We start from the raw sequence: 26771 nt of genomic DNA, 5'->3' as shown, positions 1-26771 counted from the left end.
GCATGTCCTTGCACTGGTGGCCCAGAAGTGGCTGCTGGATTCTGGGTTTCATGAAGCCGGGCTCCATCCCTGGCTCCATTTTAGCTGGAGCTTTGGTCCATCCATGTGAAGCCATGGGCAAACCCGTTCCCTTCCCCTGTGCCACACACGGATTCTCACATGCACACTCTTCTTTTCATAGGGACGAAGTGGCCAACATGGGCCACACGAGAGGTGCCCCAGTCGTATCTGGAGCCATGTACTAGATCACATACTTGCAAAACTAGAGTCTGGGGTCCAAAACACCTCGGGATTCTTTTCTCTGGTGCTGTCCCCTCAGTTTGAAGATTGTTATGCAGTAGATTTTAATTTTAATAGGAATGATTTCCTTTGTGTCTGTTTTAAAGGCCACTCTAATTACATCGTACCTTTGAAGCATGCTTTTCTTGACATTCTGGGTGGTGGAGAAGTACAAGGCAACTTTTGAGATGTGAAATGTCTTTGAGTATTTCTGCAAAGGGCTCATTACCATGGTGAGAAGTTGGACTAAATTAGATTTGAGATAGCTGATAAGGCAGTCCCCAGCTAAAGAACGGCTTGTATTTCAAACGTTGGCTTGGGGATTCATTATTTGAAAGTTATATCTGACTTAAGAAGTGTTAGTAGTTTCCCAGGCTAGACCACGAAAGCATATTGAACTTGTAATGTAGTTGAACTAAATTTTTTCTATGTAGGGTACCATTTCCTGTGCCCAGTTTTTCCAACACTTTGTATGCAAGATTGCATTTAGTCTTTATCTCCTTTCCCTGGGTGGCTGGAAATAATTTATATATCCTGTCTTACTATCCTCTAGTGAGCCTCTATTCAATGCACAGGCTGTAACCGTGAAGAGTATTTAACAGGCTGTTAGGAGTTCCCTTGTGGCTCAGTGGGTTAAGGAACCAGTGTTGTCACTGCTGTGGCATGGGTTTGATCCTTGACCCGGGGAACTTCTGCATGCCACAGGCAAGACTCCAAAACAGGGCAAAACAACAATGTGGTGGCCTAGTGGTCACGAATTTCGCCTTTGTCACTGCTATGGTGAGGGTTCGATCCCTGGCCCGTGAACTTCCACATGGCACAAGTATAGCCAAAAAGAAAGGGTTAACATCACATGAGGATGAGTGTTGTTGGCAAAAGATATCATTCAACCACCTCTGTTTCTTGGTCACTAAATTATCAGCATGATTATTGAAAAGAGTGGTATTCTCTTGACTATGGCATGTCTCATTCAAGACAGTAACCGAAACAATTGCTTTTACCTTGACGAGAAATCTTACATAGTCAGGTGACTTTATCTTCGAAAACTTGAGATGCTGATGTGTAAAAATTACCACTTGGAGGTTTAATAATTTAGAGGGAATTTGGAAGGAAAAATTCCTGCTCTTTAGAAATGGCTAGCCTCACAAATGAACCTATCTACAGAAAAGAAACAAGCTCATGGGCCTGGAGAACAGACTTGTGATTGCCAAGAAGTGGAGGAAAGTGGGAGGGACTGGGAGTTCAGGATTAGTAGATGCAAACTATTGCATTTGGAGTAGATAAGCAATGAGGTCCTGCTGTATAACACAGGGAACTCTATCCAATCACTTGTGATGGAACATGATGGAGGATAATGTGAAAAAAAAGAATGCATCTAATTGTATAACTAGGTCCCTTTGCCGTATAACAGAAATTGGCAGAACACTGTAAATCAACTATAATTTTTTTTTTTTTTATTATTAAAGAAACGGCTAGCCTCTTGGTAGCATTTGGGAGAGTGGAGATAAGGCTCTTTCCAAGTTCCAAGGTCACCACCTTCAGGTCACCCCAATTCCTCTTAGACATGTGTCCTCCTGGCATGGGGCCCACAGACTTTAGTGATTTCTCTTGCCTGTGGGCCTGCTGGTTTAGCTCTTTTCCCTCCTCACTTGCCATGGCTTTATAGCATTGCTCGTACAATTGCAGTGTGTAGTTTTTAAAAAGCCATACAGAGAAACTTTATCAGTAAGTGTTAACATATGTTTTGTTTTGTTTTTTTAAAGAAGGACAGAAGAACAATTTCTCATGCCCTTCCTGACCAGGCTTCACGTTCAGTACATGTGTTTAATGTGGTTTCTTTATCAGTTTCAAAACGGGCCAAGAAAGATGATTATGAAACTCCAGCTTGTTTCTTTGGACTTGAGGCTTAAATATGGCATGCATCACAACATTGTCAATCAACTATACCTTCCAAAAATACCAAAAAAAATAGCATAGATTTAAGAAAAAAAAATTTTTTTTGGTCTTTTTAGGGCCACACCCAAGGCACATGGCGTTTCCCAGGCTGAGAGTCAAATCAGAGCTGTAGCTGCCAGCCTAAGCCACAGCCACACCATATCTGAGCTGCGTCTGCGACCTACACCACAGCTCACAGCAATGCCAGATCCTTAACCCACTGAGTGAGGCCAGGGTTTGAACCCGTGTCCTCGTGGATCCTAGTCAGGTTCATTACTGCTGAGCCTCAATGAGAACTCCCCATGTAAATTTTATTTGAAGGCATAGTAGCTGAAATGTGTTTCATCTGGAGATCAGAACATAGCCTGGGTACTCTGTGTATTTCCTCCAAGTTAGGCTTTCTGACATAATCCACCGCTTTTACTTGCTAAAAACCTCAGTTGATTGGTATCCAGCAAACCATAATCCTCGAGTGGGTGCTGCATGTATTGTGTGATGTTTAAGGCTGGCAATTATGACCTGCCAGTACTGTGCAAAGCCTGAAGATGGCGTTGAATGAAATTGTATAGGGCTTGTGGTGGCTCTCAGAAATCCAAAGGCGGGCGCTTTGGTCAAAACACTGTCCAAGCCTTTGTAAAAGCCAAACCCTGGGTTATTGATATGAATGGGAGAGAGGACGCTATGCAGAGAAACAGGATGGCAACCGCGGAACCAAAATGGGGCAGCAAAGGTAGCACAAAGAAGGCTGGGGATAAGCTCTGAGCAAATCACAAGGGACCCGTGGCAACAGACGAGGTCAAACAACCTCAAAGGAGCATCTTTGCCATGTTACAGTATAAATTCAGTGGCGATCCCAAGCTCAGGCGACTTCTCCGCCATCAAAACTTCAGTCACATTTATGTCACACTTAAGTCACCACTTCTTTCTAAGGCAGGAACAAGTAGCATTTTTTAAAATAAACTTTCAAATAAAAATACAGTTTTAGAGGCTTTTAGGGGATGAGCCCTCTTTAATCAGAAGGCATCCCATTATCATGCTGCTTCTGTGGGCTCTGAGCGGGAATGCCAGCTCTGGCATTTTGGAGTCAGCTAGTCCCCTTATCTCTACGATTTTTGTTGTTTTATATGTTTAATTTTCTACCGTTGGCACATCTAAAGAGACGAGACAGCGTCTAAACCAGGTAACTTGTAAAATGCAGGCACATGTGTGTGGTTTCAGATCTGGCTGAAGTACAAAACTTCCTGAAGCAGCAACCCCCACCCCTCCGATTTCCCATATTTTAAAGCTGTACCTCTGAGTTGAAGGACCCACTTCTTTACTTTCCTACACTGTAATCTTTTTTTTTTTTAATCTGCTCTTTAAGAGTGTTCAATACCAGAAATCCACTCTCCTAGGCTTAGAGACATAGAGCCTGAAAATTGGCAGTGACAGAGCTAACTGCTCCCCCTCTCGGCCACTTCTGGGAATTTCTTTTCTTTTTTCTTTTTTTTTTTTTTGAAGTTGAACTCCTCCTAATTAACATAGCTGAATCAGTTGTCTCATGAATATGCTAATCAGATACTCCGTTCAGGGGGCTTTGAAAGACTTGCTTGGCAAAAGGCATAGAAATGATAGAAGCGGGGCATAATCCGTGTTTGGGGACCACAACATAAAGACCCACCCCGAAATGCCGAATTATTGTGTGAGACTGGTTGTTTTTGAGAGAGGCATAGCTAAATCAAACCACACAAATAGATTAAGAAGATTAGAGCTGCCATGGCAAATAGGTTTGTGAATTACTTAGTAAAAACGATGGTAACAACTACAAAGATATATCATTGCGTACAGACTCCCCGAATGAAATTGGTTGAGAGAGATTTGGCATGCTGAAAGAAATGTTTAGGGCAATTCGAGATGTATGATGCTAGTCCCTTGGCCATCTTAGGAGCAAATGCAGCAGCACCTCTGGGCTGGAGGCAGAGCCCCCCGAAGTGTGAGCCCGGTTCTGCTGTGAAGCGACTGTGACCTGGGGCAATTAACTGGTCTCAGTTTTCCCATCCGTAAAATGAAGGGGTTGAGCTCCATGCTCTCTAAAGACCCTTTCAGTTCGACAAATTCTGTGAATCTTCTAAACATGTGAGCAGACCAGCTGCTTCAGTGAAAGGTCTTACAAGCTGTTAATTAGCCGGCTGCATGGTACCCTCTATTTTCCTCTCGTTTCTTAACTCTCCACTACTATCACCGGGTCTTTGAAAACCCTCCCCTGAGCCTGAAGCTTGTTAACTGGAATAATAGTAGAAATGTTCTGAATTAGCTTAAAACGCACATAAAAGAAATAATTGTCCGTCCCATCTATCCGAAGAGTCCTTTGTGACATGATAGAAAACAAGGGCAGCCACTCTGCGGATTTAGCCAAATCTGGGTTTTAATCACCCACTGAAACTTTTCCGTGGCTCCTCCTGGTCATTGCTTCACTAGGCCAGTAGGAAACCAGTGGTGGAGGCTCGGTGAGTTGAAGGTGTTAGAACTCACATGCCCATGAATGACAGAGAGAGCCAACTAAGCCACATGGCTGTTCGCTAAGCTGAAATGTCCAGAATTTTCCTGACCCCTGACTGTAAATATTTGTTCAACGACATGGTTTTGTTACTGGCCCTTGCAGAGTCACACTGACATAACTGAAGACCTCGCGGGTCTTGAAGCCTTAAACATCCTCGAAATAAATGTCACAGAAATGTGTGACACACATACACCACAGGATTGTTTTTTAATCCTTAACTTTGGATTTCATTCGTGAAGACATCTTTTTAGAATCTGCTTTTTCAAACCTCTGCCACGGTGCAGCAGGCAGCCTGAGTAGTCACGAAAAGTACAGAACAAGACACGAGGCCTCTGGCCTTCCTGCAGATGCAGTGGTCTTTCCAGATCTCTGATTTGGTTGGAAAGCACTGCCACTCTATGCTTTATGATTCTATTTTCTTTTGTTTTTGTTTTTTTTCCTCCCCCTGCATGCAAAAGAGACTCAAATGCTGGGTATTTTTGCTAATTCTTGGTTAATCTCTCTGTGAAACTCACTGAGAAGAAGCCACTGCCAGCTTACTGTAATCAAATCAAGAGCTCAGGCACAACACACATTTCTGTATTGACAAAGGTTTTCTGCCGAGTTGTTATCTCAAGTGTGACCAATTGTGACTCGAGCAGTGGCTATCTCATTGAAAATGCTTGTGCCGCTTCCAGGGGGCCCCGCGCACTTTCATTTGGGGCCTCTGCTATTAGCTTTGACTTCTTAAGAAGGCCGGGCCTCCACCAGAAGCAGCCGATCTGTTTGGAGGCGTGAGTAAATACACGGAAGAGCTTCAGCTGAGCTGCTTTTATCTACTTTGTTGGTTCTTGTGCTTTGAGCCTGAGAGTTTAGAGCCTTGTTGATCATCTCTGCTCACCCCTTTTTCCCCGCGACTGTCTGTCCGGGCAAAGAAAAGGACTTATTTGATCGAGCAGTGACTCCAACTGATTGACGGAGAGAATTCCCCAGCTAGTCGGGCCTTTCGTGTTCATTGTCCCAGCCCATCTCCATCACCCTCTCTCTTGAGAGAATTAATGGAACAATCAGAGCTCTTGGAATCAATATGACTCAAGCAGCGAGGGTGCGACACGGCCATACCTTTTCTGGAGGTCATTTTGGCCATGTGTCCGAAGTTTCGAAGAAGTCCTTGGATTTAGCACTTTGGCTTCTAGGTATTGATCTCAAGGAAAGAGCTGCATACAGACGTATGTACAAAAGTGTTCATCCCAGCATTATTTTTAATAGTGAAAAATAGGAGATCAGCCTAAATGTCCCATAACGATTACATTACAATTTATCCATTTGGTGTCATGGTATATGCACTTGTTTAAAATGATGTTTCTGGAGTTCCCGTCGTGGCTCAGTGGTTAGCGAACCCGACTAGCATCCTTGCTCAGTGGGTCACTGCTGCAGCTTGAGTTGGATCCCTGGCCCGGGAACTTCCACATGCTGTGGGCACGACCACCCCCCCCCCAATGTTTCTGAAGACTTTTTAAAAAATCACATCAGAAATACTAACGATACAGGAGTTCCTGTTGTGGCTAACGAATCCGACTGGGAACCATGAGGTTGCCTGTTCGATCCCTGGCCTTGCTCAGTGGGTTAAGGATCCGGCGTTGCCGTGAGCTGTGGTGTAGGTTGCAGACGCGGTTCAGATCTGGCCTTGCTGTGGCTGTGGTGTAGGCTGGCAGCTATGGCTCCGATTCGACCCCTAGCCTGGAAACCTCCATGTGCCGCATGAGCAGCCCTAGAAAAGGCAAAAAGACAAAAAGACAAAAAAAGAAAGAAAGAAAGAAATACTAATGATACAGTGTTAAGTGAGAACAGGGTATAAATACAGTGTGACCTCAACTATGTGACCTTCATAGAAAAAGACAGGAGATTCAGTAAAACTATTGTTGCTCTGTCTTAATGGTGGGATCATGGGTGTTCATGCCTTGAGTTTTTCAAATTGGTACAATCTCAAAGGAATACTTTATAGCAAAAAATGGTATTTTTTTAATGAAAAGTGTAAGAACTGCTTTGGTGATGTTTTGCAGTGTTTTGTTTGTTTGTTTTTTAGTATCCCAATGCTCACTCTAGACAATTTGTTAAAAAAAAAAAAATGGAAAAATGCGTCAAAGCCTCTAGCATTTAAGGTGAATGCACAGAATAAAGGGAAATAAGTCATTTTTGAAAGCACCAGGTAGGTTATTTTTCCGATTATAAAATGTCACTGAAAAATTGGGGTGAACAAAAATTGAGAAACACTGGGGAAAAAAAATCACCCCAGGTCCCCGACACCCACTGGACCACCTCCTCTTTCTTTGGCCATGTAGATAACGTACATTCATACATTCCTGCACATCAGCATCGGAACTGATGATGCTATTTTTCTCTTGTTATTAGACCGTGAGCAGATAGACTGTAGTATGAGAATTGGGCACGAGGCCATACCACGGATCCACGTGGAGGTTGGTGTATGCAGGCAGCGCTGGGAACAGCGCCCCAGCTCACTTGGGCATGCCTCCTGGGTCCTTCTCCGGGAGAAGGAATACGGCTGCGCTCAAGTGACTTGCTGGGGGAGTACCATTTCTAGAAATGGAATGCGGTCCCGGGCTCCCAGGCCAAGTTAGCCTGGGGAGGGAGAAACAGAAGGCACTTGAGCCTTCAACGTGGATGCACGACTGAAAAAGCAGGCTTGGGAAGTAAGGGCAGCTCCTACTTTGGCAGGATCCCGAGTCCCCTTTCATATGGTAACAGCCCCTAATAAGGGCCGCAGCTGGCAATTGACTTGTCAGCCTGGGAGAAGTCCATTGTTGGGCTGGGGTTGAGGAACTTCCAGGCAAGTACTTTGCTAGCAGGCACTCCAGGGAGTGAGATGATTTTATGCCAGGCGAGAGGAAGGCGCCTGGTAAACACTGACACGGACTCGGCCCAAAAAAGCAAGATCGAGGATGATGAGAGAGGCTAGTCAGAAACCAAAGTTTCCGTCCGTAAAACACCTCCTTTCTTTCCTTTTGTTCTTCCATTTGTGGCCGCTTCTGATCGCTGTTCTTCATCAAACACTTGATCTCGGGGGAAGGAACGGATGCCTGTAACCCTTGGAGTTTTCCTAACAGTGTGAGAAGTATGATTTGTAGCATGGACCAGGATGCTGCTTTGTCAGGAATTTGGTTGACGTGGTAACCTACGGTGTCCACGCCGCATCGGGGCCGTGAAATACAGCCTTTACAGTAAAGAGGAAATTAATCCTTCTATGGAAAAGGCAGCTTCCTAATAATATAAATACCAGGTGGTAATTTATAGCACCAAGCAAATGGCTCGAATAGAAAGGCCGCCCAATCTCTTCAGGGCATGGGTTACTTCTAGAAAGCATTCTAGCTCATTAATCAATAGCCGGTCGATTGTTTATAAAGTAGTAACTAATGGCATTTAATAGCAGAACTGAGGGCCTTTTGACCTGTTTTAAGAATTTGGAATGTTTATTTGATGCAAGACAAGTGGCGCTGGGTGGGGGGGGGGAGTAAGAAGTTCCAGAAGCACATCATGTTCCTCTTTTTTTAAAAGACAGGATATTTACATAGAAAACTTTTATATGGAAAAGTTTCGCCTTTTCACTCCAGTTTTTCCCACGTTAAATCGGTACTACTGACATTGAATCACTTTTTAGAGCTGGAAAATCCTTCCAATCTTCCAACTCAACCCTTGCATTGAGAAGCTTCTGGCAGAGAAGTTAGAATGCAGATGAAATACATGGGGAACGTGGGGCATTGACCCGCTGCTTAATTCTTAATTTTCCTTTTTCTGATTCTTGGCCTTGATTTTTTTTTTTTTTTGGTCTTTTTCTAGGGCCGCACCCTTGGCATATGGAGGTTCCCAGGCTAGGGGTCTAATCGGAGCTACAGCTGCTGGCCTACGCCACAGTCACAGCCACACGGGGTCCAAGCTGCATCTTCGACCTACGCCACAGCTCACGGCAACGCCGGATTCTTAACCCACTGAGTGAGGCCAGGGATCGAACCCGAAACCTCATGGACACTAGTCAGATTTTTTAACCACTGAGCCATGATGGGGACTCTGATTTTTTTTTTTTTTAATATACGTGTGCTGCGTATGATACATTCTTTCAATATCACGTAAATCTCTTCCCTGGCTTTGCGGTTCCCCATTTCCTGTTTTTGTTTCTCAGGAGTGGCCCCAGCCTCGTGCATGTCCGGGACCTTTCACAGCATTAGAACCTAGAGCCATTAAGCATTTCCTTGGGCTAAATTGCTCCCGGTTTTACAAAGCCTTGAGTCTTCTCAACCAGTCTCCAGCAGCTTTGGCTTAACTTTATGTTGCCCCAGATGGATAATATTGGACTCTGCCAGGAGAGATTAAAAACCAAGGCTTGAAATTATTTTTTCATTGATTGTAGATCTGAACAAACTCAAAGGTGACAGTCACATCATTTCACATATGAGTAGTATCCATTTATTGAGCAGCTACTGTGTGCCAGGCATTGTCCATATGAGGTGAGCAGTAATAGCCCCATTTGATGCATGAAGAAGCAGCAGGCCCAGAGAGGTTAGATCTTCTGTCAAGGTCACACAGCATATAAATGAGCAGTCCCATGCTTTCCCCGCTGTGTCTTGCTGCGTCAGATCCTAGCACGTTACAGTGGGGTTTTTTTCCCCCCCATGCCTCTGTTAAGAGGTCATTCATGGGCCCTAGGAGCACCAGTTGCTTGAGCTTTAGGACATAAATCCTTAAGCCCCCAAACTGAAGATTGGCAGAGAAATAAACCCTGATCACCGACACCATATTTCAGATGCTTATAAACTCTCTCCTCTCTGACTCTCCTTTCAGACACCAGTAGCATCATTGGAAACGGACACCCCGAGCAGCGTTTTTCTTGAATACAAGCCCTTGCTGCAAGGGAGATGTGATTTTCAGTTAACTCGGCTTCTGATCGGGTTTCCACTGCCCCTGGCTGCTTCTCTCCCAGCTACCAAGTGTCTCATAATTGGCTTCAGGCATCGTGTTTAGGAAGGGATGATTGCTGCGTGTCTCGGGACTGCACAGCGTTTCTTTAGCGCTTAGGATCCAATTCTTAGTTCTTTATAATGGGGGGGGAAGTCGAGGCGAGCACTGCAGCAGCTAATGTAGTTGCTCCTTGATGGCTGGGGACCAGGTCTTCAGGGTCAATTTGTGTTCTTCCCCTCAGGGGAGAAGGACATTCCAGTGGGAAGGAAGGGGGATGGGACGTGTGGGAATTCCACGAGGGAGCTGCTGGTTTGGTGGGAGGCACGGATGCAAAAGGTTTTTCTCCCTTTTTTTCCTTCCAGCACATTCTTAGGCTTTGATTGATGCTGTACCTAACTGGTATGGATTTCAGAATGTACATTAGGTCTGCCATCGTTGAAAGGTCTCTCTGAGGCAAAAAAAAAAAAAAAAAAAAAAAAAACATAGGTAGAAATTGTCCCCTTTCCCAGAACCAGTAAGAACAAGTCTGTGGAGAAAGGAGTCTTTTGGATCCCATCATTTTTGTTCAGTTCACTTGTGTAGGTAAAATAGACGAACATTCAAAGAAAAACCTTGCTATATATGAAAGAAAGGATAAGGATTTGATAGATGCTCCCCAAAGAAAAACAAAAAAAAAAACCTCTGGTGCCCTCATAAAACCACGTGTGGAACGTAGCGTTCTAGTGGAGGTGAATTGGATGGAGAAAATTGGTCTTTCTAGAAATTTTCATGACTGTCTGATTGGGTGGGAAGGTTAAGATGCATGCCAAAACGGTGAGCTTTGATTTGAGCCCATAACAACCACTCAGTTCGTACTTGTCAAATGGCAGAGCCGTTTGGAGAGATTAAATGATCAGATTTGAACGCATTATATCAGGTGTTTTGTTTCTGTTGTTGCTTTGGGCCACACTCGTGGCGTGCAGAAGTCCATGGTCCAGGGGTCAAACACCACAGCAGTGACAACGTTGGCCAGATCCTTAACCCGCTGAGCCATCAGGGAACTCCCACTGTATCAGTTTTAGAGGATTTCTATGTATAATCCACTCAAACAGTCTTTGTATTTGCAATATATATATGGCCATACTAAAGAATCTTTTAGGAGTTTCCGTCGTGGCACAGCGGAAACGAATCTGACAAGTATCCATGAGGACACAGGTTCGATCCCTCGCCTCACTCAGTGGTCTAAGGATCCTGTGTTGCCGTGAGTTGTGGTGCAGGTCACAGATGCAGCTTGGATCCAGCATCACTGTGGCTGTGGCATAGGCCGGCAGTTGCAGCTCCGATTGGACCCCTAGCCTGGGAACCACCATATGCCGTGGGTGCGGCCCTAAAAAGACCAAAAAAAAAAAAAAAAGTGAAGGATAGAAGGTCCATCTTCTGAATGATTAAATGAATTAACATTAATATTAAATGAGTTTAATATGTACATCGACCAAGCTAAACTCTGAAAACATAAGCTAACATCACCCCCCCACCCAGCTTCCTAGACAGAGTTTGAGTCCTGGGAAATAAGTAAGGGTCACGGCAGTGGACAATCATGCCTGTCCTTCGATGGGTCATTGGCCCCCTGTGGTCCAGAGTAGCTGTTTTACATACAGCTGCACTGACCCAGAGGCTCTCGACCTGAGTGAGGAATGTTTTATTTTTTTCCATAGAACCTTCAGCGTCTTAGCATTTCTTTGACCTGAAACACTTTGAAGCCTAAAAACATAAATAGTAGTTTATCATTTAAAACTAAGCTTGGGAGTTCCCGTCGTGGCGCAGTGGTTAACGAATCCGACTAGGAACCATGAGGTTGCGGGTTCGGTCCCTGCCCTTGCTCAGTGGGTTAATGATCCGGCGTTGCTGTGAGCTGTGGTGTAGGTTGCAGACGCGGCTCGGATCCCGCGTTGCTGTGGCTCTGGCGTAGGCCGGTGGCTACAGCTCCGATTCGACCCCTAGCCTGGGAACCTCCATATGCCGCGGGAGCGGCCCAAGAAATAGCAACAACAACAACAAAAAAGACAAAAGACAAAAAAAAAAAAAACTAAGCTTGACATGCCACTCTGCCCCCACCCTTCAAAACACAACCGGGGGAGTTTCCTGGTAGTCTAGTAGTTAGGATTTGGTGCTTTCACCGCTGTGGCTTGGGTTCAATCCCTGGTCTGGGAACTGAGATTCCCCCATCAGATGCTGCATGCTATAGCCAAAAATAAATCAATAAATATATATTTTTTAAAAAAACAGCACAACTGTACATGCCATTCAGGAGACATGCAAGTGAGTCTTCGGGATACATAATGAGTCATGAAAGCACAAGTCAAATCTCAGCATCCTGTTTCTACAGCTAAATGACGTGTGCCAATTTTATGAGCAATACCATGCAAATCCAGTATAGGGAAGGAACTGTGGTGGCCTTTGGAATCTGGGCTTTTGGATGGGGAAGTGTGAGTGATGCCGGATTGGCACAAGGCTTACATATTGGTCTCAGTGACCAAGCTCTATTCTTCCAGTACATGACAGCCAGCAGCACTTGGCAAGAATGGTAGTGATCCAAGGACAGTATGGGAAGTGAACCAGGTGACATTTAAGGTCTTTTCTCACCCTGAGGTGCCTCAGCGTTGAAGTCTAGACAAACACTGCCTGCATCTTGACCCTTCGTTGAGAGAAACTTCCACACAAGAATATTCATGCCCTGGGGAGTTCCCATGGTGGCTCAGTGATAACAACCTGACTGGTATCCATGAGGGCTCGGGTTCAATCCCTGGCCTCGCTCAGTGGGTTAAGGATCCCGCCTTGCCACGAGCTGAGGTGTAGGTTGCAGATGTGTCTCGGATCCCATGTGGCTGTGGCTGTGGTGTAGGCTGGCGGCTACAGCTCTGATTCGACCCCTAGCCTGGGAACCTCCATACATGTGCTACAGATGTGGCCCTAAAATGCAAAAAAAAAAAAAAAAGAATATTCATCCTCCAAATTTCTTCAAGACATGATACCCAAGACTGCCACAGAATTTTTTTTTCAAAAACACAGTTTATTGAAAATATATTTTCCTTTAATTAAAATATGAACCCTTACCCTGAATGCTTCCCATTCAGCACAGCTTGGGAGCTGGTGGTAACTGCTAGTGAGAGGTAAAAACAGGAGAAGCTTCACTGACTAAAACTTTAGGGTATAGCAGAGTCCCTCTCTGGTTTCTGATCCTGTAAGTGTAAAGTGGGGTGGGTGCGTGTCTGTCACGTGGGCCCACACCTGAGAAAATCAGAGACCTTCCCAGGGACCTGATTTGAGTAACTCTTTTCATACGGTTCTCCTAGCTCCGTATGTACTGTGTGGCCGTCTGCCAGGGAGAGAGCTTGGGTGAAAATGCCAGGCTGTGCCGTCGGAATGGAGATTTCCCTTTCCTCCCATTGAAAAAAAGCCCAGAAAATAAAAGGCCAACAGTAGTAGGAAGAAAAACTAGACCAAAGGAAAAAGAGAGAGCTGCTTCCCTTAAAAGCAAAACAACTCCTCTTCCCCCCACCCCAACCCTGCAAACAAAATGCACAGTTTAACAAGCTGGAACCCAGAGGACTCTGCCTGGCCTTTAGCCCCAAGCCTCAAGCAATCAAGGGAATGTCTTGGAAGTAGGTTTCCTCCAAAAGGCCTTGAGAAATGCTGGAACCACTTGCTAGCCTCTGGTCTCTCCACCTGACACGAGACGAGAATGTTTTGGGGGGCTATTACATCTTGATGAGCTCACTCGTGTTCTTCTGGCTTTGAAGGGGTTGTCTTATTTGTCTTGCTGCCCCACGTGCGCTCGGAGGCCTTTCTTGATGCCGTCCTTGTCTTTTGCTTTGGTTATTTCTTACATTTCCTGCTTATAAACTTGATATCGTGGAGTGTTTATCTTTATACCAGGCATCGATTCTTGAAGAATGATTAATGTCACAGATACACTGTTACCTCCTCTCTCCTGTGAACTGCCTGCAAAAAGCCGCAGGAGAAACTCATTTCCCATTTGCATTTAGGAGATTCAAGTCTTGAACATTTAGACCATGGGTATGTGGTGGCCAAAACGTAAATCTGGGAGGGGGGAAAAAAAAAACAGGTATTTTTTTCCCCCAGTTGTTTTTCCATGTTATCTTATAAATAGACTAAATCTGTGGTTGAACCTGTTCCCATTGCATTTCTCTCGCCCTCTCCCGTCCCCCTCCCCCATCTCTCTCCCTCTCATCACCCCCCCCTTCCCCCGGTCCCAACTGGCAAGGATCTCCTGGTATATGAAGCCTTCAGGACCCCGAGGTCACCCTGCATACCCCCAATTTGTGCTCATGTCACAGGGAACACCTGAGACCTGATTTTCGTGCTTATGTAGGGTGTTTCATTATGTTTCTTGGCCTCAAGCATGTCCCAGGCAGTTTTCTTATGTGTCATGTAAGGAGGAGAAAAAGGAAAAAAATCAAGTCTAAGTAAACAGCACCTTTCGAAAACACCTGTCCTGGGGCCAGGTTCCAATTAGGAGGCATTTTTCACTTTGGCTTGGATTCTGGGAAACCATGTGTTGTAGATTTTATGTATCCGTTTTTACCCAGTTCTTTACCTTGTGAGTGAGTGAGAAAAGGAGGGAGACAGTTTTATTTAGACTCCTGAGAAGCTGTTGGCTTAAAATGTCATTTTTCCCCCGCTTCGAGGTAGACACATATGTAGGTGCCGTTGCGACACAGGTGTCCTTTCATTGACAAAGGACCAGAGAGGCCCAACTCCCTCCAAGAAATGCGCTGGCTATATAAGCATGTTTTCCAATTTGATTCCAGGATTTTTGGGGTTGGTTTTTTTTTTTTTTCCCGTTTTCAAATTTACCTGAAAAGCACTCCGTTTAATCACTGAGACCTCTTCCTCTTTGTCTTGTCTTTTTTTGTGGTTTGGTTCTTAGAATTCTTCAAAGAACTGCTTGAAAATGCGGAGAAGTCCCTGAATGACATGTTCGTGAAGACCTACGGCCACTTATACATGCAAAACTCCGAGCTGTTCAAGGATCTCTTCGAGGAGTTGAAGCGCTACTACGTGGCGGGCAACGTCAACCTGGAGGAGATGCTCCAGGACTTCTGGGCCCGCCTCCTGGAGCGCATGTTCCGCCTGGTGAACTCCCAGTACCACTTCACCGACGAGTATCTGGAATGCGTGAGCAAGTACACGGAGCAGCTGAAGCCCTTTGGAGATGTCCCTCGAAAACTGAAGCTCCAGGTCACTCGTGCGTTTGTAGCAGCCCGGACCTTTGCTCAGGGCTTAGCCGTCGCCAGAGATGTAGTGAGCAAAGTCTCCGTGGTAAGTGCCGTTGGGCCTTCCGGGGGTTTTGCTGCGTTTCGTTTGCAAAAAGAACGTTTGGGGAGGTCCCCGTCGTGGCGCAGTGGTTCGAGAATCCGACTAGGAACCATGAGGGTGCGGGTTCGATCCCGGGCCTCGCTCCGTGGGTTCAGGATCCGGCGTGGCCGTGAGCTGTGGGGTAGGTCGCAGACTCGGCTCGGATCCCCGCATTGCTGTGGCTCTGGCGTAGGCCGGTGACTACAGCTCCGATTGGACCCCTAGCCTAGGAACCTCCATATGCCGTGGGAGCGGCCCAAGAAATGGCAAAAAGACAAAAAAAAAAAAAAAAAGAAAAGAAAAAAAAAGAAAGTTTGGGAGGTGTGGGAAAGTAAATCCCTAGAATTCCATCGGCTCAGCCGCAGCCGTCATCTTTCTCTTCTGTGCTGTGCTTTCTCTCCTACGCTTGGTCCTGGAACGTGGACTGTGTATCGTCATAACACGAGGATGAACATCTTCGTGCATCATCCTTCTTTTCTGTACGTTCCTTGGTAGCTATTCTTCAAAGTGCGTTGGAACCTTAATTTTTCAAATGGGTTTAAGCAGCTCCCGTCATGGTTCAGCGGAAACAAATCTGACTAGCATCCATGAGGACACGGGTTCGATCCCTAGCCTCGCTCAGTGGGTTAAGGATCTGGCGTTGCCAGGAGCTGTGGTGTAGGTCACAGATGGGGCTCGGATCCCGCGTGGCTGTGGCTGTGACTGTGGCATAGGCCGGCAGCTGTAGCTTCAATTGGACCCCTAGCCCGGGGACCTCCTTTGGCCTCGGGGGCGGCCCTAAAAAGACAAAAATCAATAAATAAATGGGTTTAATACCTCTGTATTCTTTTCAGCTCCAGAGAAAGAAACATACAGGATAGGCTCCCCATTTGGTTGTTTTGAGTGACTACATTTGAGCCATCTAGTTAGAGTTTAGAAAAGAATTTAACATCCGTTATTCTGTGTTTCCTTGTTACAAGGTGTATGTACTCAGAGCCCTTGAGAAGACACAACTTCCTGTGACAATTAATGTGGGCCACCTGCTCTTGACTTCTGGCCTTGTTTATAGAATTAGCGGGAGAGAGAATGAAATTATAATATGTGGGAGAGAACAGAAGAAATGAACCACATTTTCTTGCATTTGTACGGGAAGGAGTTGGATTAGTTAGACCAGTGTATTTCAGACGGAGCCAGCTCAGGAGGTACCTTCGGGGCCTCCTTGAGAGGCGGGTGAGACTCTGCCTCTGTGCCTTTATCGCCTGACCGCGCTAGGGAAGCTTTGCTTTCCTCAGTTTTAGGTGGCAAAGTCTTGAGCAAGATTTCAAGAGGGGAATGGATCTTTGGCTCCTTCACCCCCCAGAAAGATGGAACTTGAAAGCTTCTTGAAGGCCTTTCCCCCTCTATCCTGTGACGGAATACCAGTGAAGAAATGGAATATTCTGGAGCAAAGTTATCTTTGCAAGACTGATCTTAGTGCTTTTATCATTAGGCCCTCAAAGGAAGAGGCAAATTTTTGGTCCATTTGGTTTTGGGGTTTTGGGGGTTTGTATTGTTTTTTCATTTGGCCAAGCCCATGACATGTGGAAGTGCCCAGGCCAGAGATCAAACCTGTGCCACAGCAGTGACAGCACCAGGTCCTTAACCTGCTGCACCACCAGGGAACTCCTGTTTGGTTGTTCCTTAAGGACTGGAGGAGTAGTTAAAATGCAAACTGGACAGTGATCCAAACACTAAAATAATCAGTCAGTCTGATTACATATCCAAGAGTTCATTTAAAGTTAGGACAACCATATAATTTATTGTCCACACCAGGAGATGCCTAATAACAATCCTATCCGGACAATATGTGCCACGGACTTTTTTTTTTTTTATGGATAAATACCTAAGTCTTTTATTTAATGTTTTCCAGTTTTAGTAAAACGAAGACAAACAGGTCCTAATTCTCTTCTTTTTCCAATTGCTTCCATGGTTAATTTTTTTTTTCATTCTTTCAAGTTTTTTTGAAGCGCAGTTGATTTATAATGTGATCATTTCTGCTGTACAACAAAGTGATTCAGGTATCCATACACGCATATTCTTTTTCAGATTCCTTTCCCATAGAGATGATCACAGAATATTTGGTATTTTTCATAAGCAACCAGGACTGTCTTGGGCAGCCCAGGATTCATGGTTACCCTAATTAGAGTGGAATCCTTGACCAGAGCGAAGATAAAGATTCTAAAGAATTGTGTGTTGTTGGAGGAACCATGAGGTTGTGGGTTCGATCCCTGGCCTTGCTCCGTGGGTTGAGGATCCGGCGTTGCCGAGAGCTGTGGTGTGGGTCGCAGACGCGGCTCAGATCCCGCATTGCTGTGGCTCTGGTGTAGGCCGGTGGCTGCGGCTCCAATGAGACCCCTAGCCTGGGAACCTCCATATGCCGAGGGAGCGGCCCTAGAAAAGGCAAAAAGAAAAAAAAAAGAATTGTGTGTTGTAAACATTAGGTGCTCATCAGATGTTTCATGTTAGAATTGGGCGGTTTAAATAGTAGTCGACTGGTTGCAGTCATTATTACCCTTTTGTGTGTTCTCGCTCTCATCTCCCAGCCACAAAGCATCAGGAGACAGTTCTTTACAGCACATTTTTGTTCAGTCCTTCCCCTCCCGGTATTTTCGTCGTAAAGTAGGAAGAGTTGTTGGGACATACGAGGGGTGGTTGGGACCAAGTGGGGAGGTGATGCTTGTAATTAAGGGAATCGTCTGATCCCTGAGCTTCCGCCAGCCTCCGCTGCCATTGCTCATCACGGAGATGCTCACGTGAGCGTCCCTAAACAGTGCGCAGTTAATCGCGCTCAAAGTTAATTACATTGTAGTTCCCCGAACTCGTCTGCCTGCCTTCAACAATTCCTCGCATTTATCCTGAGCTGAATAGGCAGAAAGGCGCTGCTGTGTGGTTTGCAAGTCTGTGTGCGTGTGTGCATGCTCAGGCCAAAGAGAAAGGCCTTTGCGAGTGTTTGAAAGTGGAAGTGGTTTCTTTATATTAACCAGCCTCCCCCTCCCCCTTCCTTTTTTAAAATTTAAAAAAAAAGGGGGGGGGGCGGGCATGCTCATGGCATGTGGAAGTTCCCAGGCCAGGGATCCAGCGCTCCGCACAGCAGTGACAAAGCCAGGTCCTTGACCTGCTGCACCCCCTGGGAACTCCTTTCCCCCTCTTCCTTTGAGTCGATTCCTAGGAAGAAGGACCAGGCTGACCCAAGCCTGCCTTGAGGTTAGCCTCACTTTGCAAGGTTGGGGCCCCTTTAGAGGATCCAGACCCCCTAACGTAAAGGGGAAAGTAGTGGTCAGAACAAGGAAGCAGGTGAGAAGATCGAGGGCTAGAGGGCTTGCCTTGCTCCACATCACCCCAGCTCCCTGGGGAGGGAGAAAAAGGCAGGTGTGGCTTCTCTGGATTGTTCTCAGAATTAACTGTGGGAAGTCAATAAGATCGACCATTCACCCTTAATCACCTATGCAACAGAGTGTGTCAGAGTTCCCTGGTGGCTCAGGGGTTTAAGGATCTGGCGTGGTCACTGCTGTGGCACAAGTTCTATCCCTGGCCTGGGAACTTTCATGTGCCGTGGGCCCAGCCGGAAAAAAACCAAGGAGTATGTGACCCCAAATGAAACAGTTCCAATTTCTGATGTTTTTGCTATGAACTTGTTTAGAGCAAGAAAGCAATGTCTGTGTCCCTTAGTTTTGTTAAGTTGTTTGAGAAAGTTCCTTTCTAAATATGACGCAGAATTTTTTGAGACTCGATCCTTATTCTGTATTCACTGTATTCTCATGTCTGCCTAAGAGGCATTTGCTTCAGTGTATGAGAATACGATGAACACAAGCTATAGGGTTTAATTTTGAGTAACCATTACTTGCCAGTTGTTTAGTTGGTTTTTTTTTTTAATTGAAGTATATTTGATTTACAGTGTCGTAGTACTTTTTGGTATACAGCAAAGTGATTCAGCTATACTTTTTTCATATTCTTTCCTATTATGATTTATTACAGGATATTGAGTATAGTTGCCTGTGCTATACAGTAGGAGCCTGTTGTTCATTTTATATATAGTGGTGTGTATCTACTAAGCCCAAACTTCCAGGCCTTCCCTCTTCCCACCCCCCTCCTCCGTGGCAGCCACAAGTCTGTTCTCTGTATCTGGGAGCCTGTTTCAGTTTTGTTCATTTGTGTCATAATTTAGCTTCTGCATAATAAGTGATAGCATGTGATCGTTGTCTCTCTCTGACTTACTCCACTTTGTGTGAGTCCATCCATGTTGCTGCAAATGGCATCATTTCATTCTTTTTTATGGCTGAGTAATATTCCATGGTCTGTGGGGGGCGCATGCATCTTTAGTCATTCATCTGTCAATGGACATTTACCTTGTATCCAAGACTTAGCCATTGTAAACGGTACTGCTGTGAACATTGGGGTCCATATGTCTTTTCAATTAGTTTTGTCCAGACATATGCCTAGGAGTAGGATTGCTGGATCATATGGTAGTTCTATCTTTAGTTTTCTAAAGATGCTGGCTTCCATAGTGGTTTTTCCAATTTGCATTCCCACCAACAGTGTAGGAGGGTTCCCTTTTATGGACGTTCCTGGATCAGGGAGCAAATCTGAGTTGCAGCTGTGACCTATGCCACAGCTGCGGCAACGCCATATCCTTAACCTGCTGTGCTGGGCTGGGGATTGAACCCATGCCGCTGCAGCAACACAGGATCCTTGATCCACTGTGCCACAGCGGGAACTCCAAATATGCTTGTTTTAAATGTTGTGTTTGTAATGGGAAACTTTTAAAGTAGTGTTTTTTTTGCTTCACTACTGAGCATCTTTTTGACTTAAGGTCTGATTTGAAATCAAGCCTTCAACAAGGTTGAGTTATATCTAAATTACATAATAACAAAACACTCAGGCAGCAAATCAGTTTCCGAAGATGCCAAAACACAAATTATGTAAAAAACCTATAATGCTGCAAATGGCATTATTTCATTCTTATATTTTCAATCTTGATCTATGTAATGTTTCTTTTTAGAAGCATGTAAAAGAATACTTGCACATTTTTAAAAAATATCCATTGCATTCATTTTTTGAGTATGACTACCAGATCAACAGATTTTTTTTTTTGGGGGGGGGGCTGCACTCGTGGCACACAGAAGTACCTGGGCCGGGGATCAAACCCATGCCACAGCAGTGACAGTGCCTAGTCCTTAGCTGCTAGACCACCAAGGAACTCCTCAACAGACATTTTAAGTTAGAGTGATATGGAGAAACAGTAAATGTTCTGGCTAATAAAAACCATATATCCAACTGAACATGTTGAAAAATCTACACTTGACTAATAATATGGGTAAGCTCTAGCAGTTTGGGGACCCAAGCCATGGTTTTTTTTATATAGCTTCCCACCCCTGCCAGCTGTTGTCCAGCTGTAGTTTGCAGGTGGAACTAGAGAACCCAAGAAGCAAGCATTGCTTCTTTTGGTGTCCAGGAGAATGAATTAACCTTGGGCCTGCAAAAGATCTTTGAGTGTTGAGAATGTGTATCGTAATGAAAGGGAACCACCTCGCCCACTTCATCTACCAAGAGGTCTTTATGGAGTTCCCGTCGTGGCGCAGTGGTTAACAAATCCGACTAGGAACCATGAGGTTGCGGGTTCGGTCCCTGCCCTTGCTCAGTGGGTTAACGATCCGGCGTTGCCGTGAGCTGTGGTGTAGGTTGCAGACGCGGCTCAGATCCCGCATTGCTGTGGCTGTGGCGTAGGCCAGCGGCTACAGCTCCGATTAGACCCCTAGCCTGGGAACCTCCATATGCCGCGGGAGCGGCCCAAGAAATAGCAACAACAACAACAACAAAAAAAAGACAAAAGACAAAAAAAAAAGAGGTCTTTAAAGTGAAATATGAAAACTCCTGTGGTCTTGGGGCTAGTTATTGCATAGTTAACTCGGAGGCCTTCCCACTTTCTCTTCAGGAGTGGATGCCCTGCCTTTCCAGTCTACTTCTGCAAGAAAGGGGTTGCGGTTATGTGTTGAGCAATGATTTGATTATCACTAAGCCTTTTAAAGGCCATTAGCAGCAGCAGGCTTGACTTCAAGAGAAAGTCACTTCTTGCTGGACGTGTACTTGACCTGCTTCAGTATTTTTCTGGGCCCAGCCATCCCGTGATTTCAGCATACCCCTTGAGCTTTGCAAGCCAAACTTCAGAAAAGTCCCTTTACTTAGGAACAGATGGCTGAGAATACCCTGGTGCATGCTCCACATCTTCGTATACCTCATTCCATCGTTACTTGTCATGGTTCATGATATATTTCTTATTTACCTGCTTGTAGCAGCAGTTTTGCCTGGAAGGGGGAAGTCTGTTGTGGTCTCTCAAAAATGCACAAGCGGTTATATGCACCGTGAAAATGAATAGGTCCTATGCCAAAGACACTTGCATCCTCATGGTTTCAATTAACGCTGACATAATGGGGCTATGTCTTCACCCCCACCCCAAACTACAGGGGCTGTAATGAGAACTTGGTGCCTTGGCAATGTGATGTCTAAACGACTGTCCTGCCTGAAAGGATTTCCACTGCTCCCCCTTTCATTTCTGTCCACTCACAGTGCCCCAACACCTACAAGACTACTAAGCAAGTTGTTCGGCCAGGTCCCTAAATCGTTATAAACGTCTGTTTTAAAATGGTCAATACGAAAAGCTTTAAAGGGTAGATATCTAGGAGTTCCCGTCGTGGCGCAGTGGTTAATGAATCCGACTGGAAACCATGAGGTTGCGGGTTCGATCCCTGCCCTTGCTCAGGGGGTTAAGGATCCGGCATTGCCGTGAGCTATGGTGTGGGTTGCAGACGAGGCTCAGATCCCACATTGCTGTGGTTGTGGTATAGGCCAGCGGCTACAGCTCCGATTCGACCCCTAGCCTGGGAACCTCCATATGCCGCAGGTGCGGCCCTAAAAAGAAAAGAAAGGGTAGATATCTATTCAACCCTTAATATTTTTTTTTCACTTACCACCTTATAAAAAGACGAGAATTGCAAGGAGGAGGGTGGGGGGTGTGTGTATTACATATACTACATATATACACCATATGGTACGTACACTACGGAGGCGGGGTGGAGATATGGGCATGGTGGTAGGAGCGCAGGGAATGTCAAGTACTGACCTTGAAATGACATACATACTCTCCAAACAATACGAGATCCCTCTCCACAGGAGCTGATACAGTGATGCTTCACGTTATCATAACTGAGACTAATTTAAAACATTAGACTTGGAGTTCCTGTCGTGGCGCAGTGGTTAACGAATCCGACTAGAACCATGAGGTTGCCGGTTCGGTCCCTGGCCTTGCTCAGTGGGTTAAGGATCTGGCGTGGCCATGAGCTGTGGTGTAGGTCGCAGACGCGGCTCGGATCCCGCGTTGCTGTGGCTGTGGTGTAGGCCATCGGCTACAGCTCCGATTGCACCCCTAGCCTGGGAACCTCCAGATGCCGTGGGTGCAGCCCTAGAAAAAGGCAAAAAGACAGAAAATAAAACATAAGACTTATTTTCGGGTATTTATGCAGCTTCAGTCTTATCTCTAGTGTAGCGCCAGATAATTCCTGAATGAGTCCTAGCTTATTTTATTTTCTTTTTTGTCTTTTTTGCCTTTTAGGGCCGTACCCGTGGCATATGGAGCTTCCCAGTCTAGGGGTCAGGTTGGAGCTGTAGCTGCCAAGCCTACACCACAGCCACAGCAACACGGGATCCGAGCCACGTCTGTGACGTACACCACAGCTCACGGCAATGCCGGATCCTTAACCCACTGAGCGAGGCCGAGGATCGAACCTGCGTCCTCATGGTTGCTGGTCAGATTCGTTTCCACTGCGCCACAATGGGAACTACCTATTTTGTATTTCTTGGTTATGTCTTCAGAATTCTCTCATCAGGGAAGTAGGAGAATCTCTACCTTCTTTCTTTGTGCCTGTGTGTATTGAATTCAAAAGTAGTTCGGAAGTTGTTGAATAAACGCTTCACATCTCACAGCATGTTTGGTTTCCCTATCTTTCTTCTCCCATAATTTTGGGAACAATTTCCTGTTATTTTTATTGGGTGCTTATGTTACCAAGCAACAGATAAAAATCTAGACTCTTCCTGTTTGGTACTATGGGCAGCGCAGGGGAAAAAAAAAAAAAAAAAAAAAGCTTGCAGTAAATGTCTGCTAGGCACTGGAAGAACCTAAAAGGAAATGTGTTTTTAACTTCAGCACCGCATGCTGACTGCCATGTCTGTGTAATGTGGCTTAAGGCTCGTTCTGAATTACTGAAATGAAATCCAGGCTGTGTGAAGAGTACTGCTTTAGCATTTCTCCTTTTTCGGGCTGCTTGCAGTCATTTTTAATGCGGTGTTTGGAAAATGCAGGTTATTTAGAAAGTCCTCAGCTATACTAAGAGAGCCTTTACAGATAAAAGGACTTCTCTGCAAAGGCTTGTTACAGCAGAAATGGCATGCAGATGCCACCGTAAATGTATATCCCAAGCAAGGCAGGCATGGGTATTTTTAGAAATAAGAAAATTTTAAGAAATAAGAAAATTTTAAGTATGTTCAACTTAGACTGTTGAAAAGGAAATGAGGATTCGCCCCCACCCTCTGTGTCCACTGACTTTGACCATGAGACATAAAATCCAAATTCTAAAGCACCTGCTAGAGTTACCTTAACATTTAGAAACGCCTTAGCATCGAAGGATTTCATAAGGCTCGGAAGTTGGCTGTTAATGTACTGTCATGATGCTCAATAACCCACCCACATTGAATCTGATTTGAGGTAATAAAGAAATACTGAGGCCAGACGATGTTCCCTTTCTGTCATATTGGCCCCCCAAGTATCCAAATCAAGCCATCTCATTCTTACAGAAATAATGTCCAAAACTTTCTCTTATATGAATAACATACCACGTTCTAGTAGAAACTGATTCTCTAAATGTTAAAACCTTGGCAAAATGTATATTGTTTTCTGCTTTGTTCAAGTAAACTCTTTTTTTTCCCCCTCCATGTCCAGCAGTGTTTACTTGAGGTCTTGAGTTCTCTGGGACCATCCTTAGGATACGGCATTGGCTGCCTAAGTCATTATTGTTTGGTCAAAAATCTGTCCTTTCATCCGTAATTGTCAAGACAAATATTGTTCCATGTAGAACAGTTGCATCCTAATATGCCCTCCAACAATGAAAAAATTGATTCCTTTGATCATTAAGTTTGAAACCTGGGGTTTCTGCCTTGGTGCAGTGGGTTAACCATCTGTCTGCAGCGGCTCAGATCCCTGTGCGGGTGTGGGTTTGATTTCTGGCCCCGCAGAGTGGGTTAAAGGATGTGGCATTGCCACAGTTACGGTGTAGGTTGCCCCTGTGGCCCAGATTGGTTTCAGTCCCTGGGCTGGAACTTCCCCATGTGCCATGGGTGCAGCCATAAAAATATACGAATGAATGAATGAATGGAGACTTGCAAATTCTCACTACAAAATCCAGCCCCATAGCTGCATGTTCACTGTGTGTGTATCCTGTATCCTAGATTTGGGAATTGCAGAGAAGGTCCAGCCCCATGTGCTGCCCTCTAGGTTCCTATAGTCTGTTACTCAAAAGAAACCATTCAGATAAACGTCTGGTCTAGGATGAAAGAGCCTGAGTTCACACCTCGGCCATTTACCAGAAGGTCTCGTGTGTGTCCCTTCATTTCTTTGGGCCTCTGCTTCCTCGCTGGTTGAATGACACTATAAGCCTTATGGCCTAGGATTATTTTGAAGCTTCAATGAGTTAATATAGAGAGAGTACTTAACCGAGCCTGGCACATAGTATTTGCTCTGTAACTGTATCATAGAAATCAGTATAGTTCAATAGAAGCCATCAGGAGAAACTGTTTTTCTTTGGAATGTTGCCATTCAGACCTTCCTGATCGTGAAACCATAGAAACGAAATAAGCAGTTTCTCTCTGAGACCATGACCCCTTCTTGGTATTGGTGCTTCATGGGGGGAAGGGAGCAGTGTACAATTTTCCTCTCCCTGTTCTTTCTAAGCATCATCTTGAGAAATAACTAATCTCTAAGAGAGGTCTGGAAAATCTGACTTTCATAAGAGCAATCATATCCTTTAACCCGCCATGCGGGGCCCGAATCCTACCCCACCCCCAAAGGATTCTGGAAGTCACATCTGGGCTCAATAGATGCTTCTCGATAAAAGGAAAACACAACAAACATTAGCGAAGCGCTTGAATGATCAGATGGATCATTGTAAGTGGCATGCCCCACCATCGAGAATCAATACGTAAGTGAGGATTAAAGGAAGCTCTTAGAGTTTGGTTCCCTCTTCGGTTAATCCCCACGTGGCGTGATCTCCCACGCAGTCCTTGGTCTTCTGGAGTGTAAATTACTCTATTAAGTAAGTTATTTGGGGACTCGAGAGAAGTAACTGATTTTTCAGTGATCCAAGGGAGTAGAATGGGAATGAGGTTGAATTTATATTCACAGTTAATACATCTCCAGAACAAAGTATGACTTAGTCCACTATTGTACTTGCTTGGGGGTGAGAGGTGTGCCCCTCGTATGGTGGAGAGACCATTGAAAGCTTGTAAAGGAGCCCCCACCGGGCCTGGTTTATCGTGAAGACATGGGAGTAAGAGTCATCAGGAAGATGCTAGATTTTGCTAGAAATCCTGCAAGAAAATAACTTTATCTAAAGGGTGATTGCTGTACAGTGTTTCTTCAATTTCTGCTGCACAAGAGAATTTAAATTGAATATATACTGTTAGCTTTTTCTTCCCTCTGGTGATAGTATTCCTTTGGCTCGTTGACCAGCATACCTTGCTTTTTACCGAGAAGCCCTCGAAGATTCCAAAAGAGAGGCAGCCTTTTTCTTTGTCCCCTGGGATAGCTGTAGAGTCAGAAAATAGGGCTGGTCCTTGGCACCCTGGGTTCACCGTCCTGAGCTTGCTCAGGTCAGCGACCGTGGTGACCTGGGACCTGGGAGACGGTCTCATTATTCATTGGCACTTCTTGCTGGGCAATGAGCATGGCAGGGACCCTGATTTCTTTAGGTCTCATGACTGTTTTACCACCCTTTGTCTTTATAACTAAGGCCTCATGCCATGCAAGGGGTTTATTTCCCAGGTCTTGAATTCCCTTTGTGTCAAATGCCGCCTGGTGGTCTGATTTGTGGTTGTGAGACCAAAGACACATTTTTCTCTAACTTTGCTATCTCACATGTCCCTTCTCGTCCCAGTTTTCTTAGAGCTTCCCCACCTCCCGTCTCAGTTCTGGTATTATTTAATGTTTTCCATAGCATGTTATAGCTGAGTTCCTTGTGATCAGTTTCAGTCGTTACACAACAAATCACGTGCAGAACACGAGCCAGTACTTAGCCAAAGAATGAAATGGAAAAACTCTGCCAAACCCAGCTTCATAATCTTCCTTTAATAAAACTCTACTGTGTCATTTGGTTTGGTCTCTCTTTTGAAACCTTGGGCCTCCATCAACCTATTTTAGGACAAGGTCCTACCACAAGGTCTATTGCATAAATAATTTGACTTAGAATTGAACCAAGAATATGGTGGATAAAGGGGGGAAGGACTTCTTGGGCAGAAAATGTTTCTCCAACACAGTTATAGAGTTTAAAAGTTTTGGCTCTTTCCTAAAGATCTATACCATTTTGATGGTTCTTGGTGTTTTCTAGAACAGGGTCTATATTCTAACATCGAAATTCTTGCTTGCCTTGCT

General features: G+C 45.1%; 1 protein-coding gene across 1 annotated transcript in view; it reads left to right on the top strand.

The window, feature by feature from the left end:
* Positions 1-26771, top strand: part of GPC4 (glypican 4) — a 114290-nt gene that overhangs the window by 73950 nt on the left and 13569 nt on the right. The window contains exon 3 of the mRNA XM_047764864.1: positions 14634-15025. Within this exon, the coding sequence (XP_047620820.1) occupies positions 14634-15025 (392 nt within the window). The remainder of the gene's footprint in view (positions 1-14633; positions 15026-26771) is intronic.

Source organism: Phacochoerus africanus, chromosome X, assembly GCF_016906955.1.
Source record: "Phacochoerus africanus isolate WHEZ1 chromosome X, ROS_Pafr_v1, whole genome shotgun sequence".
NCBI classification, from domain to species: Eukaryota; Metazoa; Chordata; class Mammalia; order Artiodactyla; family Suidae; genus Phacochoerus; species Phacochoerus africanus.
Note: the sequence above shows the minus strand (reverse complement) of the source record. Positions and strands in the feature narration are given on the sequence as shown.